This window comes from Molothrus ater, chromosome 1 (assembly GCF_012460135.2).
Source record: "Molothrus ater isolate BHLD 08-10-18 breed brown headed cowbird chromosome 1, BPBGC_Mater_1.1, whole genome shotgun sequence".
Lineage (NCBI taxonomy): Eukaryota > Metazoa > Chordata > Aves > Passeriformes > Icteridae > Molothrus > Molothrus ater.
Genome location: NC_050478.2, coordinates 47572106 through 47590973, shown reverse-complemented (window position 1 = coordinate 47590973; position 18868 = coordinate 47572106). Strand labels below are relative to the sequence as shown.

Below are 18868 nucleotides of genomic sequence, written 5' to 3'. Positions count from 1 at the left end.
GGAGAAACATCAACTGCATTGAGAGAGGCTTGGAGACCCAAGAACTGTGTGCAAAAACAACCTCATCAGGTAGTCTGCAGGGAAAAGTACATCCTTTCCTTGGGCACTAACACAGCCTGCCCTCACCACCCACAGACAAATCGGCCTGACAATGCTGCACAGACAGGAAAATGAACCCTCCATGTATTGGCCTGCTCCACAACTTCAGCTACACTTTCTGCTTATTGTCAAAGCATGAACCAGTGATCAGCCCAACTCTTGACACCTATATTGATTTATCTGTATTGAAACCTTTGAAAGCATTATTTTAAGCCATTTATATTTAAATCACATTGAGGGGTTGCTTGAATTAATGAAGACAAAAGCAATCCTCTAACAATTAAGAATCTCTTATGCTTACTGTGGAAATTATGAAGGGGAAATGTAGATTTGCCTCATTCCCTGAGGTGCCCAATTGAGGAATGGTTTTGGCGGCCTGACCACAAGAGTACTCTGGTGTCACCTGAACCAAAGAGGTCCAACGTGGCCTTTCAAGGAGTCAGGGCATCAGCAGCTCACTGCCTATCAAATGGGAAAACTGCAGTGAAAGCCAAAAGAACTACATCATTCCCTCAAAACTTTGTACTTCATGCTGGAAGCAGCAATTTCAGCATCATGAGTATCAGGATGCTGAACCTCCTTTGCAGTCAACCAGATAAGGTACCCAATGTGGGAATGTATTTTATATCAGAAGAAAAATCCCAAATTTGCAGTCTTTACTCCCTTCTTCATATATAAAAATATAAATGCATATTCATACCTATATTTATGTAAAATGGAATATACCTACCCCCCATATTTAAGTGCAATTGCACATTCAACAGGGCTGTTTGCAGTGCCACATTTGGCAGGAGCAGGATTATTTTCTCTCCCCTCACTACCTCTTTCACAGAACATACACTAAGCTGAACAGAGATCTTCATTCTCACAAGAAAGCAGCAAAATTTCCAGCCCCACAACTACATGGGCCTGTGTTATTGGAGTAACTCCTGATACAGAAACGCCCAACAGATGCACAGAACTGCTCCTTAACAGCTCTTGTCCTGTGCCTCTGCAGAGCAGGGGGTGTTTCCTGCACACTTTAAAAGAAACAGGAGACAAGTCCAGTATTATCCAGTGGGCACCTGGATACAGCAGGTTTCTGGCTGATCCTCATACACACCACAAAACCTCTGCTGCATGTGCTCAGAGTTCCGACACTAATTCAGGGAAATTTTAGTACCCAAATATTAGCAAGTAAAATGAGTTTTGGCTTTGCAGAAATAACACATTTAAATTACATTTTATTCAGTAGAGGAAAAAAACCCCACAAACCTGGGCTGTCTCATGGTGCTGCTTTAGCTTACAAATTTTGTACTGGCCACACAGCTACTGTATTGCAGAGGTTCAGACATCATTCTCAGTTTTACTTTTTTAATACAAAAGCCCTAGTGCAGTGCCAAACTCACCATGAAAAGCTAAAGCATTTAAAAAAAAGCTGAGGTGACAGAAGTCTTCCCCAAAAGGGTAATGCTCTATTTCAGAAGAAACTCCAAACACATGCTCTGCATTTCCATTCAAATACAAATGCCATGTAACAGATTACATTGCCTAGAGAAGCTCTGGATGCTCCATTCCTGGCAGTGTTCAAGGCCAGGCTGGATGGGGCTTTGAGCAACATGGTATGGTGGAAAGTGTCCCTATCCATGATGTGGGAGCTGGAACTAAACTTACAGAACCTTTTGAACCCAAACCATTCATGATTCTATGATTAATACAGAAGATCCAATGAGCTTATACAAGTTTCTGATCACCATGAGTGAGTGTGAGAGGCTAGAGTGTAACAGTGAGGAGAATGAAGACAAGCATAATGAAACCAAGTTTCCTGATTAAAGACATCTCTACTTCAGAGCAAATGGGGATGCTAAAGATCCAGCGTATACCCACACAGAGTGCATCCTCAGTTTTGGTGAGTCCAAAAAGCAGTTCAGAATTCTGTCCTAGATGGTAACTGTTGTCTGGTTATTAAATTATTCCATTTACTGAATTAAAATGAAACTTGAGGGGCAGATGCAGGCAGTGTACATCCTCTGAGACTCATCACAGACTAGATTTTGGAATTCTATTTACTTTCAAGGGAAAGAAATGTCCACTTACTGATACTCAGTTGTCTTCTCTGAAAGAGATAGGCGGAATATCTGAAATGAGTTACAAGGAGGCCTTTATGCAGGCTACTGAAAATGCAATTTCTTTGAGAAGCTAGCTGAATAAATCATATTCCTGTAATCATAATTCATGTAAAAGAAAAATGAGAAACAGAGTGATAACAGAGATAATACAGGGAACATGTGCAAAAAAATGAGATATTCTATATTATTCAAATAGACATAAGAAATCCCCATTGATTTTTAACAACTTACAAATGTGTTGTTTCCCACCCATCCACCAGATCCTCCTAAAAGCTTGCAGAAGGCAGTAAGAGCAGCAGGAAAAGCAGGACTGCCAGAAGGGGAGCTGGTGGGACACAGCACAGGGCGTGCAGGCACTTGGTGCCCTCTCCTGGGCACGACAGAAAGATCCTTGTTTAGCCAACAGAGCATGGCCATGGAAAATGGGGTCTTCTACATCCTAAACTGATTCCTCAGGTGAAATAAAAGGCACAGGTCAATCAGAGAGAAAGTTCACACATTTCCAGAGACGTACTCAGCTGTTCAACTCCATTACAATTCCTGACACAGCAACGTGTTACATCACAACATTGTTTATTATGTAACTTTTTACAATACAAACAAAAATACAGAAATGCAGTATATGAATACAGCTAAATGCAAAATGGTGATGTTTTTCTCGAGGCCATATTCCCATTTCTAGTAAAATAAAGAAAGACTGCACACAGGTAGAAACAGGTTGGTAGTTAACTCCACAATTTTGCCTAGAAATGACCTATAAATGCGTTTTCCTGCTACTTACCATAAAATGTAAAAAGGGAGTTAAAGGAAAGTTTTACTCACTGGTTCCTACCATATGAAAGAAGCTATATTCTATTTAGGAGGGACAATATATGGAAAAATATCTAAATTAAATGTTATTACAAAAAATGAAGCAGTAATGAGATCCTTCTGGCTAAAGAAGTTACTAAATGAGAATAGCATATATTTAAAGAATCCAAAACATAAAAGGGTTGTTATAAAAAGCTTAGGTGCACTGTAAGCTTACAACTTTTGTTTTTCCATGTGTCCTTTTAAACAATGGAAGTGTCAAAAATAGGGTCAACTGTGTTAGACTAAATTACATTATTGTATATGCTGCACTGAATGGATTTTTTATTATAATAATAGAGAAGCATTGTTTGCATCATATTATGGCAATTTATCCTCACTAAAAACCGTCTAGAGTCCTGCATTTTTTGATATCCTGTAAACCGTTAAACCACCAGAACATGATTGTACAACAGTAAAATGTTTTCTTTTGCATTAAAATGACACCTGTTTTAAAAAAAAGACTGAACAAAGGTACTTAGAGCTGTTATTTTTCCAAGTACACAACACCCTAGACAATTCAAGGCATCTCATTCTCCATCAAAATTAACAAAAATTTGTCATGCTGTTAAATCCATTACTATGGATACGACTGGTGCAAAATTGGTCAAACGGATCCAACAAACACTGATGTCCAGGCTGGCATATTGGCAACTAATACATAACTGGTGGTCAAAATGATGCATTTAAAATATCTTCCCTTTCTTCTTATTCTTTTCCAAGGTTCTAAAATGACATTAAAAAAAAGGTTTGTTAAATAATGCATACATGTTCTGATTAAAAAAAATTATATATCTTTTAAAAACAGGCATTTTAATAAAGCTTTTACTGGTTACAACACAATGGATGAAACTGAGTACACAGTACTTGTACTGTGTGAATCAAGCAGTGCAGTTATCACCAGATTTCTACTCCCAAGGACTGGGGGAATTAAACATTTTAATTCTCAGAACTTTAATTCTTCATCCCTCAGAAGTCTTGTTGCAATCTATCAATATAAACTTTTTTTTTAACACAGATACATTTATGTGTGGTATCAGGTTTTTGCAGGCTAAAACCTGCTTTAGAAGCTAATAATTTTCCCACTATTGCTGAAATATGGTCATTTATAACTAAAAGCAGTTCAAGATTTTTCTTGGCTTTTAAGTGACATCTCCATAGTGGTCAACAACCATGGATGGACCATTACTGTCTCAGAAAGCTACAGAAGTTTTACCACGAACTGCAGAACAAGACTCCAATTTACCTGGAAGAGTTCTGTTGTTCCAAAATACGTTGTTGAGCCTCCCAGTTCGCTTTCTCATCCTCAAACTGACGACGCTTTTCCTCCAATTCTTTGTGTTGTGCCTCCAAATTCTTTTTCATTTGCTCATGGCGTCGCTGCAGCTGTAGAAGATTATGAACAGAGTCAGTAGGTGCAGAAAACACAGCAGCTTTTGGAACTGTACTAACAAACATCAGTAACTAAACTTACTAATGCAACAAAATTATGTGTTGTATTTTTCTTCAGAGAAAGTAGCTCAGACTAAAATCTCTAAGGTGATAAATACTGCCAGTATCAGAAACCAAAAGGTTATTCATCCCCCAGCTTCATTTTACAGTTAACAGAAAATGCCCCAAATGCTACCCAGTTTACAAACAGAATTTGTAAGCAGCTACGTTTGGCAAATAAAAGGAAATTAAAAAATACTTTGGTATTTGACACAAACACTAAGCAGCAAATTGCAGAGCATTTGAGTATCACTAATGCATAAAAGAGCAACATCTTTGACTTTCTGTGGGGGGGAAAAAAGCCCCAAAATATTGATTTCATCCTATAGCACTATAGGATGAAACTATAGTGCACTATAGGATATAACTATATTGTGGATCTATTTGGAAAAAATATAAATTGGATTAATTTATTCACTAATTAAATGAATTAGTAATATCGAGAAAGTGAATTGTCTACATTCCAAAAGAGAATAAGAATTCTCTCCTGCAAGTTGATGGGACAGACTGATAATCAAATGTGTTGTATGTAAGGATGGAAATACTTGTCAGGAGACATGATTCCTTTCATGTGGTATAGTGCTTTTTTGAATTGAGTTAAGTCATAGAATGGTTTGGGTTGGAAAGGACCTTAAAGATAATTTAATTCCATCCCTCCTGCCAAGGGGCAGAGACCTGGCTTGGTCCTATCCAGCCTAGCCTTGAACACGTCCAGGGTTGGGGTTCCCACAACTTCTCTGGACAACCTGTCCAGTACCTCATCATTCTTATAATAAAGAACTTTCTCCTAATATCTGATCTAAACCTACTTTCTTTCCATTTAGAGCCATTCCCCTTGTCCTGTCACTCCACACCCCTGCAAATAGTCCCTCTCCATCTTTCTTGTTGGGTCCCTTCAATACTGGAAGGCCACAATTAGGCCACCATGAAGCCTCCTCTTTTCCAGGCTGAACAATCTCAATTCTCTTGGCCTTCACTCATGCAAGAGCTGCTCCATCCCTCTAATTGTCTTGGTGGCCTCCTCTGCACTCACTTCAACAGTTCCATGTCCTTCCTGTGCTGGGACCCCAGAGCTGATGCAGCCCTGCAGGTGGGGTCTCCCCACAGCGAAGTAGAGTCCCCTCCCTCGACCTGATGTCTACACTTCAGAGAAAGTGATATAAAACTCCCTCTTTCCTTACTCTCTTGCATAACCCTGTTTTACACAGCTCTTGAAAATCTATTTCCTTTTACACATTTTTACATGGCACCGTCTGTTGCTTACTTTTCTACATTTACATAAATACAACAGAAGTTTACAAAGCCATGAATGGTGAAGAAAAAAGAAGAATGAATTGTAATGAACATAACAGACTGGTATCACAGGATACACTCAGTCAAAAAGTCATGAGATAGTACATGAAAACCAGAAGTATTTTTGTACTTCACATAACAAGGAAAATATGGACACCAGAAGTATTAAAGGGTTCAAAAAGATTCAAGACAGAAATTGAAAAAAGGATAAATCAAGTGGCTACAAAAACCATGATCCAGATAGAACATATAGCTTTAAAATCATCAAAATGCTGACTGGCATATCTTACTACTTACTATTCATATCCCTATCCAGTCAGTTCTCAAAAAAAAAAAAAATCTAGATTAATTTTTTTCCTTTGATCCAGTATGCCTTGGCACCTTACAGAGCCTAGGCTGCCCAGCATTTCAATTACCCTTCCAAGTTTCCTCATTTTTCCTCAAATTTGGAGACAAACTTTCTTAAGGAGCTTTGACAGTTCTGAACTTCTCTATTAGGCTTCTTGTGAGAAACTGCTTTCCCAAAACTTAAAAAATTACTTAATTTTTTACTTTTACTTCAGAAGTTCTAATAGATCATTTTCAGAGCCCCTTGAAGCCTGTAAAAAACTGGTTTCACTGTGAGGACTTCACCTGGAGATGACAGAAATTAGAGTTAGGTATCCATAAAATTTGTTCGAATGGTACCAGAACACTGACAAAAACAAATCCCTGACTCTTCCTTAGTCTAGTAATTCCCATTTAGGTGAGATCCCTAGAGGCATTGTCTCCAATTCCTGAAATGCTTTTTTAATAAACACAACAAATGATCATTATTGCATGAGCTTATGTAAGCCATAAAAGTCTTTTGAACTTTTATGTTCAAAAAGAGAACATAAAAGAAGAAGAACTTTTTAAATCACATGGAAGAATAAGCACAAAATATTCCAAAGAAAAGGGAGAAGAAGAGGGTAAGGAAGTTAAGGAGTATTTTAACATGCTATGACTGAAAATAAAAATAGAATGCATGTGAACATTAAATTCCATTTTAAGTTTAGATTTATACCATTTCAGCAAAGGCAACAAGCTGAGGAAGAACAAAGGTGTTGTCTTTACACATATAAACCAACTATGGAATCAATTATGTTGCAAAATCTTGGCAAAAAAGTCCCATCTCTACACTTGTTCAGCCTCAAGTTATATTGGTGTTTAAAACATTTTGGTTACCTCAGCTTCAGAGTCCTTCAGTTTCTGAACTTTTTCTTTGACTTTCATCTCAAACACCTGTTCCATTTCCATTTCCATTTTCTTCATTTTGGCTACATGCTCCCTCCTTTCCTCCTCCATCTGTGCCAACGGGCTCCTGCCATAAATCCAGAAGAAGCAGTTAGCTAGTAAGAACTTTTTTCCCTGTCTGTTACATTAGGACATCTGGAAAAAGCAAGATAAAAATGCTGAAGCAGTAACATAAACACACTGCTGTAGGCACTGCTAGCTTAAATTCAATTTACATCATTATATTAACTGTTTAGATAAGCTTTACTCAAAAAGATATTTTATACAATATCTTTTCCTCCTCCACAATTGATTTATACTACATTTAAGTTAACAGAAACTCTTGACTTTCTATATGTAGAACCACCTGGTCATGGGAAGAGAGGAAATGTTAAAACAAGAAAAAGAAAATTAGCATCTTCCAAGTGATCTTCAGCCATCTTTTTCTTCCCCATAATTCAAATATATAAAAAAATTAATGGACATAATAAGAAAATTAGGAGCACTACAGACTAAAGTTCTATTTTCTCTCTAAATCTTCATTGTCCCCAGGTGAGCCCAAGAGACAACACTGCAACTGTGTTGAATGCTCTGGCCATAGTTTTAAAGAGAGATCAGATTTGAAAAAAAGGTCTGGGCAACTGAACATCAATATTTCAAAGTGTTAGTTGGAAGGTTTTCCTTTAGAAAGCTATTAATAAATGTAATGTACAAAATTAATGTACATTATTTTTATTTTTTCCATATACTTTATGGTATACTTTCCTGGATTGTTCTGAATTTTTAAAGCTGTATAAGCCTGCTATCCATGTTATGGTGATATGGGTTTTAAATAGTAAGTTTCACTGAAAACATATAATAAAACAGGATGATTGAGATCTAGTGATGATTGCTACAGAGTTTTGTTAAGACTCTGCTGTTCCACAAAGAGCAATCAAACCAAATCACTGGCCTCTTATTTCAGTTTTGAGTATCTATGGCTTAAAAGGCCAAAATTTAAACTATTGCGTTGGAGAAAATGAACTGATTATATTTGGAATTGTTACAATCAGCAGATGACATCTAATCTATATATTAAACTGAATCTGAATTGATAGCTGCAATGCTTGGACTTGTGAGTAAAATACTGTATAATATACAGAACTGAAATTGATCTTCAGTTTAATTTTTACTTTAGTCCTTCAAAAGGCCAACTGCTAGCAATCTTTTACAAGGAAAAAATTAATGGTTAAACACAGGTGAGGTAAAATAATGCAGAAAATACTAAGGAAATTAAAGAAAAGGTGAGTAGCAGTACTTGTGGAAGCTAAGCAGCTGTCAAAACTATACTATTTTCTTCTAGAGATGTAAAGTTCTCAAATGCATCTGCTCTTCAAAAGTTTATCTACAAAGTAGAATAAATACTGAGGAATCATTGCTTCAGTTTTAACTTGAAAGGGGTGCAGAACTGTTCTTTGATTGAAAACTTAGTAAATCCAATGGGGATGCCATGCAAGCTGTATTTGAGAAAGTGATAAAAATCAGTCTGCACAGAAAATTTGATTAACTGACAAATGAGCATTTACAGCTGAGAGCTTTACAACATAGGTCACAACTGGTTTTATTAGGTCCTAAGTATGTGACATGGGTAAAAGCACATCACTCTGTATTTTAGGACAAAATGATACAAGGGATTTAAACAAAAACAAACAAACAAAAAATCAGACACAAACACACACACACAAAAAAAAAGAGCTGAAGGGAAAAAAACCCCACAAATCACTAAACAAAGATGTAAAACATTTAACTGATTTCAGAGGACATGTGGTCTAATAACAGTCCTCTAAGTTATTCTGCAAAAATTAAAAATTATTCTAGATATGTGCAAAGTAGAATCTCTGCAAGCAGGTAATGAGATAAAATCATGGTCAGAAATTATTAAAGTTACTAAATGCCCAATTCAATGAAGAATTGTAAATTTACAGGTAAGGATAAAAATTCGACTAATTCTTTATAAACATCTATATAAAGATGATTCAGCCATGGATAGAAACTGGGGGAATTCCATAATTTTGCACTTCTACTAATTTTTGAAATTTGACCAAATTTGACTTGAATCTTAGCCAAAAGGTTTCTAAAGAGGATTGGTTTTTACAGTGGTATTTGTCACTGTAAGCATTTCTAAATGCCTAAAATTTACAGTAGCACAGCTTTAGGAAAAAAAACCAAATGAACTGCTAGTGGAAAAAACAATGCCAAGAGCAGGATACCAGGAAACTGTTTTAAATTTGAAACATCAAACAGTGAAATCCTTTTTGTGTTTATAGAATTTTTGTCTTAAGTTTTTTGGAAAAATTTAAATCACCACTTACATGCCTTCAACTGTGTCAAATCTAAAAAACAAAAAATACAGAGGCTTAGCTTAGCATGCTTAAATAAAACCACAAAACCAAAAAGCAATAATTTAAAAAAGTAAATTCAATATTATTAGATTCCTAAAGCTAATTATGTGCTCCCCCAAAAGCAAATTTTTCATACTAAAAGGAAGAAATTGTTAGCTAAAGCTTGTTATATTTATTTCAAATTCAGTTAGTTGATCACTACATCATGTCAATATTAACGCAGGTTTGATGCGCAGATGCTTTCAGGAACAATTTTCCTACAACATCTATGCTTTTAAAAAGATTTAAAATATTTTAGTGACACCAACCACCACTTGCTCCATACAAGTTTTCGGAAACCAATGCCACCTGGAGGCTTATTCTCCTCGGTTAGAATTTGTCAGCTAGCAGAGAGCCGTGTATGGAACAGCCGGGAATGTTCTGATACTGTAGGAAGAGCACTTGGCTCCCATGGCCACCAGGGGTCTCAGCGGCTGCAGCGTCACCTCCCCCGGGCACCGGGATGCTGCAGCCAGCGCGCCCCGGCTCAGCGGAAAAGGGGCTGAAAACAGGCTCTGATCTCACCATCCTCTCACATGGGCTCCAGGGCATTGGGGCTGTTTCACAGAACCCGCCAAGAGTACAGGCAAGAGCAGTCACAGGGACTCGAGCACTGTGCATTTTGTTACCCTGGATAAGACCCATCTTTACAACGTACAATATGACTTGCAATAAAAATAAGATTTTACTTTTTAAATTCACTAAAGATAGCAGCTTCATACAGCAAACCAAAAAGATTTCCCTAATTACATCATTGAAATTTCAGAGCAAATTTTCCCACATGTCACATAGTACACATGTGAAACAATTACCACATGATTTAGAGATAAGTTATCTACATATCTGAAGACTACCTTGACATTTTTATTTTTTTAATGGTTAGGATGATATTGAAAATTTGACAAATCAGACTAAATCTAAAATACAAAAAAACCCCTCCATAACCATGGAAAATACTTGCTTTGGATTGCTCCTAAGTTAACAGGTTACTTACAGAACAGGCAAGTTTCACCAAATCAGAGTTACGATTATTAACTGGACAGAAAAATGCTTCAATTAATCTGCACAGTATTATTAAAACTTGTAGCACATACTTCTATTTGTTTTCACATGAGCATTTTTGTCTAAAGAAATATGTCAACAGCTGCATGAAAAACTGAGATCTGCTAGGATCATAAAAATACAGCTGTTTTAAAGCTACAAAAGGTCAGTCCAACAGCTCCAACAGCTGCCAGCAGGAGATACTTTTGGAAAAGTACAAGCACCACTGTATGTCTCCTGGTATGTCTGCCCCCCCAGTCTCTCAAAAACCAGCAGCTTAGGAGTTTCCAGAGCCAGGGGGTGTTTCTGTGTTTAACCATATGCTTTAATACCACCAGACAGCATCAGAGCATGTCTCCATTCTCACACAGATACAGGATCTGTCTCCCATGCAAGAATCAATATTGCCCCAATTTGAGACACAGACACTTCTTTCAAAAGGCCAGCAGGCAAGCATAAAATTCCTAAGGGGAGGCACAGATAAACTGTTAATATCTGTTCCTCCCCCTCAGTTTCCAGGAGGCACATGGTTATTAGGAAGATTCCTTCTATGCTGCTTCAACTATACTAGATTAAAAAACCAAAAGCTACAAAAATACACTGAAGTCAAAAATGCATGTTAAAGCATAAAAAAACACCCAAAAAACTGCAACTCAACATATGGTTAAGGTAAAAACAGAAAAACAGCATCAGCTGCTTCATAACCAGCACAGGCATTCAAGAATTTCATGTATTTACTTATTACGTCACCCTGTGTTCTGGGGAACAAACTCTTACAAAATGTTCAAAATAGTCTTTATAAGTTTGCAATAGACTTTGCCATCTTTCAGATGGCTAAATCGAACTGCAATTATTTACTCATTCTCTTGAATAAAAAGACCCTGATAGCAAAGAGCATCAATTGTATTTATTCATCTCTGAGCTGCAGTACTGCAGTGCTCCAAGCAACAGATTTCTAAAGGAGAAAATAGTTCCAGAAGGCACATTCACCTGGAAATAGTCTGGTGGGACAGCACAGTGATGTGAAGTGACAGGAGAGGCAAAGTGAGCGTGCTTCAGAAAGCAAAGTAACTCCAGACCCTGGTAGTGTATGTAGGTTCTGGCTCAAAAAGAAGTATCAGGAATGCTATCAGAAACTGAGTGGGGTGGAGGGGTGAATGAAGGTCACAATGCGTTTTGAAACCTACTCATAGATGTATTTTTGTATAAACTAACATCTTATTGTGTCTGCAATATGGGAACAAAAAATAATTTTAAATAGTGACTCTGTTGTTATTTTTAAGAATGCAGAATAACCAGTCTTCTTACATGGATGAGGTAACAGACTGAGTTTGTAGGTGGAGACTAACACAAATCTAAGCAGACACAAAACAAAAATGGTAAAAGTACTGTCACTAAAGTTCAGATTTTCCAAAATTTAAGAAAAACATACTAAGATTTTGAAAGGTATATAAGAAACCCCAGTATTTACCAACACACCCAGGAAAATGTTAACAGCTTCCTTTGATATCCCAAATAACAATGGGGGGGGGGAAAAAGTTTCACTTTTCAGTACAGTAATAGCAAATAATAATACAGTAAAAAGCACAGTAATAGCAAGTTAGAAGTCCTGGAGAAAATGCAGAATTTTCTCTTCTGCACTCTTATTACTACATGTTCATCTGACATACTTGCTATGTGCACTCAGAAGCCTTGAGCTACGAGTCAGGAATAACATGATGGCAGAAACATGACAGTGAGAAGAAACCACAGTGTGATGGACACATATATTTGAAAACTAGTATTTAAGACTTGACCTCATTAGAAACGCTACTTAAGTGCAAGTACACTTCTGAACAGTTGCTATAACTGACATAAACTATTACATTTTTTGTCAGTGCCATGCAGGGAAGTCTCATGTAGACTCACACTAGATGAAACTAAATCATGTCCACTTAAATCATTCCCTCACAATTTTTAAAGCATTAAGAGAGTGTAGAATAAACATTTCTTTAGTGAAAAATGGCTTTGTAGCTGTCATATGGATGCAAATAGCAGGTATTTCCAACTATTTTCAAGGATCTTTTTCAGGAAGAACAGCTGTAACTTTGCATACCATTAGCTGAAAAGAACAGTACCCTATATTTTGATTGAGAAATATGTACTTAAATATAGTACAAAATAAGAGCACCATTCATTAATAATTATTTCATCACTAATTACTGTTGATGCAGTTACTACACGCAGAGCAGAACATTTGAGTGTAGTTATTCTCAAATAGCAATTCAGTATACAGTAGAGCCTACTTTTAAATCTTTGACTAACTTCATCTGGTTGGCAAATAACTTCTTGTCAGAGGTAATAAAAATGAGTTTGAAAAAACAGCTACAAAAGCCCCCAAACACTGCATTGCAACTCCCTTCTCACAAAAGATAATGATGTTGCAATAATTCCCCTGCCATGATGAGCAGCCATATGAATTGCCAGAGCAGCATTTCAAAGATGACAGTAGCAGGTCTGCTTTTTCAGAGTTTCTAAATAAATATTAACCCATTCTTCTCAAAAACATCCCTGACACAATCGTATTGATCATTCACACAGAAGAACCAAAAATTCCACAAGTAACATATAAACCAAAATAGAAACTAATGCACAAGAACTTTGCAGTATCAGTGAAATAAAACTCTGAGTAAATGTAACAGTTCTCTTCAAAACTGAATCTACTATTTAGCATGTTCAGTGAAACTAGTGTCAATCTTAGTGAAAGAGGGAAAAAAACCCCAAATTACAAGTAAACAAGAGGCTGTCTCTTTTCAGACACACTAAAGAGAACTGACTGAAGGCTATATATACATACAAACCCACCAGCACCCCTCCCTAAGAAACCCAAAACACCACCACACATTCACAAAATCAGCCAACCAAAAAAAAAAGAAAGTAAAATGATTAAAGTGCAATTCAGCCTTAACAGGAACTTACTTTGTTAGCTGCCCTTTATTTTTGTTGTTGTCAACACCGTTGTATGTAACAGCTGCCAGTTTTCTGCTTCTGTAGTTCTCATAGTGTACATTGTTAGTAACATCCTTCAGGTCCTGCATATGAGTTCTGTCAATAAGTGTAATTTATCAGCTTAGTGCACAAATACAAAATACTATCTGAAAAATCAGTCCCTGTTCATTTTGCAGATTGACTTGAATTAAATTATACCCCTCCATTAATGTCCCATTTCCCACAAAGTTTTTGCTCTACCATTTAAATTGAAGCTCTCAAGACAGCAGAGGCACAGATATAGCAGCTTATTTTGCACCAAACTATCTGAAGCTTGCAATATCCCAAACACTAACTTACAGGACCAGTCTTTGGAAAGTTTGAGCTCTGTGGATAAACTTGCAGGTATTTGATAGGCAGATAAGAAAAGTGTATATTACTACTGCAGTAGGTGAGAAAAAGCATGTCAGGCAAGAAGCAACAAGCCAAAACTTCCTAGTTTCTATATTTTAATTCTGCAAAAGCTAAATGTTAAATTCAAGACTAAGCTCAAAGAATTCACTTCTTTTCATAATTTTCCATTGTCAGCCAGGAGAAAAGCAAAGCTTAGGAATCAGACTAACAGTTTTTACAGCAGATGTCACCTAGTGGACTGCTGGGAGCACAGGACTCAGCACCTAACCTAACAAAGCACAGGCTTTGTTTGTTGTAGGTTTTCAGTGCTAAGGTTTTTAGAAAATGCCTACAACTACATACACATCAGCACTAAGAGAAAACTCAGGCTCCTCTGGACTAGTAACAAGTAACAGAAAAAGTAATCACAAAAAATTCACTACCAACACCACTGCTTGCTAAGTATGTGGTTAAACAAGTTATCATAAAATGTACGGTAACTGTTTACAATTAAAAAAATATGAGAATTCATATGAACTCACAATCTCAAATTCCTTTTTCTCCCATATATGACTTTCCAATCTCACAGATATACCAGAAAACTTAATGTTACCTATCAGTTACTCACCTTATCAACATGTTCCTCAGAATTGTGAAGTCACAGTGTTCACCATTTTCAACTGCAAGAAGAAGTAAGCTTTTGTTGAGATGTCAGCCAAAATCTGTGCTTTACACAGAGGTAAAATGTCACTCGTCTACGTTCATTCCAACAACAAATTACTCCCACAGCCTTTCCTTACTCAAACAACATGTGTGTTAGCAGAAGGAAAGTATTAACATAACTATAATAATGTGTCTTACTAGCAGAGTTCCTATGCTCCCCTAAGCCTTACTGGCAAACTGTTCTGAGTCAGTGCAGCAGAATAAGCTACCACAACAGAAGCAGTTTTGCCAGTTTAACTGTTTCATCCTTTGGCTGCCTCACAGCACAGTTGTGTAAGGATCAGACACTAAGGGAAGACTTCAGTCTAGATCCAGCTATATCCAAAAACCTTTAAAAGACAGACTCAACCTGTTTGTCCCTGCCCAATAAGTTGCAGAAGTCTCCATTTTAATTTTAAGATGGATTTAGTTCTTCATTACTGAAGCAAAGGTTGTGTACTGAATTTGATGCACCAACCTACAGATCAAGAGTGAGCTGGCAGCTGTCATTATGATGTCATTACAGATGCCACCTATTCCACTGCGCCCATCACCCCACTGAAGTAGAAGAGGCTGGTGCTGTGAGTGGCATTTCCCTGAGAGATCATGAAATGACACTGGAGGAAAATGCACATTCCAGAACTCTCTGATGTGCAGACAGAGAAGGCAACAGACAAAGCTCTTAGCACACACAAAAGAAAGGCATAGGGCAGCTTCCAATGTGCCTCTGAAGTAAAGACAGACATTATCATGGCAAGGAGGGAAAAAACCAAGATGAAAGAATTAAAATAGCCCAAGTAAATTCAGTGAATCCTACAGAAAAATGCCGAACATTGCCACTTTCTGTGTTCATTCTTGCATCTGCACTCCTGCATTATTTTATTCCATGGTTTTACACAGACTGGTAAATTCTGCTCAGATGGTACATGAAGTCATACTCCCAAAAAAGCATCATCTCTGTCCTGACAGACTGAAAGCCACTCCAAGAGGCTCCTTTTAGTTAGGCTAGCTCTTCCTTTCCAAAAGTCATACCACTGCGAACATGAAACCTTTCAGAAATTAGTTTTAAAATAAAGAAAAGCAGCACAATTTTGCACATCTCCAAATGCCAACAGAAGAGCCTGAAATAAAGCTTGATCTTCTCTGATGCAGCTGGTTTTTACTTTCTGCCAAACCTCATTTCCTGCCAGACATGCACTTCAAAGTGCTGCAGCATTCCTTTTTAAATATTGGTCCATACACTGCTTGTTGGCTGGGGTTTTTTTGTCTGTTTTACACTGCATCCAATTTATAGTCCATTGCCCTTGGAAGGCAGAAATAATGAGAGAAAAAAAATTTCTCTTTATTCAATACATGCACACCAAAGGAAAAAACTCAATGATCATGGAAAAACAGTCTAATAGTGATTGCTTTACTACAAAGTGTGGTGCAAGTCATGCCATGTGGCATTTGAAATATATGAACAGCATTAAAGCACAAGAAATGGCTGCCAGAAGAACATGCAATTATCTTCAAGTCTCTATAGCAGTAGAAAGTAAGTTTCAAACAAACTTTAAAAAAAAAGTACTCTATTTATTACCAGGTAACTTCCTGTTGCTACACCCCAGTACTTAAGACTCAGATGTTTTGGGAAAAATTTTATTTATAGCAATTGAACTGATCAAATTAATATTTATAATGTGAATGCTCTAGAAAGAAGAATTTAATACACAGGTTTTAGATGAAGATAATTAAGGTAAAAAAGCTAGAAAACAACCATAATTTAAGTCACATCATCACCTGCAATAAATTACTACAGGTTTTACAATTTCTCACTGAGGCTTCAAGAGAAATCTGCTAGCAAAGTTACATGTTGTTGAAACCTTTACCTTGTTCCAATATTGTCAAAATAACAAAATGGTATATTCAAAAGATCATTGAAATTAAGCATTTCAAACATTTCAAATACAGACTCATGTCTAGTAAGTTTTAAATGGATTAAAAAAATCACAAGAAAGCCTTACCTTCTGCAACACCCCATGGGTACTGCCTTCCTCTAACTCTCTTGCCATTGACTTCAATGATCGTATTACTACCTACCACAGCAAGAGGTAAACGGTCCTACAAGATAAAGTATGACTTTAAAAATCAAAATCTGCTGCCAGAAGATACTGAAAGCATGCCCATGTATCAACTTAACATAAGCTAGGTCAGTGCTGTAACACTGCAATGCAGCTAACCCCAAAGTGAGAGAATAGTGATGTTTATTGACCTCTGCCCAGCTTAATGACTTATATATACACACACTCCTTCTGAATTCCCTATGCTGCTGCATTCTGTAAATCTAGTTAAGGAACAGACACTACTGTTACTTAGTAAGCTATGCAAGAGGCAAACCAATTCCTATTTTTTCAACTGCACAATTATTTACCAAGTCATATACCCACTGGCTACAAGGGCTGTTACTTTGACTGGATCTTGTACCCAGTTTTCAAAGGTTTGGCAAAGAACTACGTCAAGTTCTTGTTTTCAGCTGAACTGAGAATGCCTCCAGTGTAACAAGCAACAAAGGAGCCAAGAGCAGCTTCCAGGGGCAGAAAGGGACAGAGTACTAAGCTCAGTATTTTGCACTTTTGTCTTTGCTTTTATTCTGCTCTTCTCTAGGCTTAGTCCCAGAATATCTTCCATTTTTTGTCCTGTTTGTGTTTATCTATCCTAGGAGATTTCCCCAGTAACAAAAAAATTTAAAAGCTCTTACAAGCTGTTACAGCTACTGAACAAACAGAAGCAAGGCTCAAGAAACATACACAAGATGGACTCCAACATGAAAGAACAAACTGAAAACATGAGTAAACTAAGAAAAGGCCTTTCAACAGCCTGACAGTCCTTTTGATTTTCTTTAGTCATTTATCTCCATTAAAGTCTCAGTGTATCAATCAGCCAGAGAGCTATTAGCTGTAATGCACACACTTTATGCCACTGCACACCTCTGTCTGAAAGAAAACCCATGCCTCCTTCAAAGCTCAGAACCAAAAAAAAAGTGGAAAGCTGTGGAGGGTGGATAGAAGTCAAATAAGGATGAATTTTAAAAAGTGATCTTTAAGAGTTCATTATATCTATCACTATATCTATCTTTAAGAGTTCATTAATAAACATGCGATCTAGTGCTCTCATTCTGAATTTTAGCCATTGAAGGACTTAGATGACTTAATAATGTCATTCATTGCTTCTGATAAGGAACACTGACCCTTAGGACAGCTTTACATCTGATTTCTATATTCTAAACACGCTGGTGGGCTCTTCATTAATGACAGAATGCTTTTCAAACTCAGCTCCCCCCTTGCCCCTCCATAAGCACTTTTTCAAAAGAAAATTAGTTTACCTTTATCTTTTTAACAATCTTATTTTCTTCTTCATCATCTGTTTCTGGAAATTCATATATTTTAATTTTGTGTTCTTGGATTTCTTTCATTATCTAGAAACAAAATTATTATATGCTTGAGGATTTCATACTTTATAACAGCCTGATTCTCCTCCTTTTGTTAGATACATAAAATCCTTTAGATTACCCTGACTTAAATTACAACATCACTTGTACATTTAACACCCTCAGGTGACCTCAGGTTAATAGTGTGATCATCCCTCCTTAGCCAAGAGAAGACAATCAGAGCTAGAGCTCCCAGCTACCAGAATATTATCCACCAACACAAGACAGCAAAAATTAATACCAGTTTTCTATAACAGGACAAACAAGAGGTTTACTCTAAAGGAAATTCTACCTGCATAGAGTTAGGTGGAAAACCTAATACAACAAACTTTCAGACCAGTTTTGCAATTGGGTTCTTTAAAAACCAGATACTTGAATAGATAATTGCAGGCACACTTTATCCCTTTGAGTTCCCACAACAGCTACTGCTGTCACTCCTATTCTTTTCAGTTTTCATCATACCTGAGCAGCACTTGCTTGAAGCAGGATCACCTGCCTATTTTAATAGAGCTTGTGACTGATGGACTAACTCTAGCAGTTAGTACTGCTGAAAAACATTCACAAGCAATAATAAAGTGACTGTCCTGTTTTGATGCTATATTTGTCTGAAGGGTATTTTTAAAAACAAGCTGATTAGTTTTGCAGAATTTTAGGATGGAAAAATATTAGACCATTTAGCCGACAGCTGCACTGCAGAGCCCTGGGGAATATTTCTAGCTCATGGGTTTGCAGCCTTAGGAGAAGTTAAGTTTCCAAATCATGCAAGGACTTATTTTCAAAGTTTG

General features: G+C 36.9%; 1 protein-coding gene across 1 annotated transcript in view; it reads right to left on the bottom strand.

Moving 5' to 3' along the window:
- Nucleotides 1–2763: 2763 nt before the first annotated feature.
- Nucleotides 2764–18868, bottom strand: part of SEPTIN7 (septin 7) — a 64128-nt gene continuing 48023 nt past the window's right edge. The window contains exons 8-15 of the mRNA XM_054514424.1: nt 17979–18071; nt 16621–16717; nt 14544–14595; nt 13514–13639; nt 9446–9466; nt 7047–7182; nt 4303–4442; nt 2764–3782 (exon numbers count right to left, since the gene is read on the bottom strand). Of these exons, the coding sequence (XP_054370399.1) occupies nt 3743–3782; nt 4303–4442; nt 7047–7182; nt 9446–9466; nt 13514–13639; nt 14544–14595; nt 16621–16717; nt 17979–18071 (705 nt within the window). The 3' untranslated portion in view covers nt 2764–3742. The remainder of the gene's footprint in view (nt 3783–4302; nt 4443–7046; nt 7183–9445; nt 9467–13513; nt 13640–14543; nt 14596–16620; nt 16718–17978; nt 18072–18868) is intronic.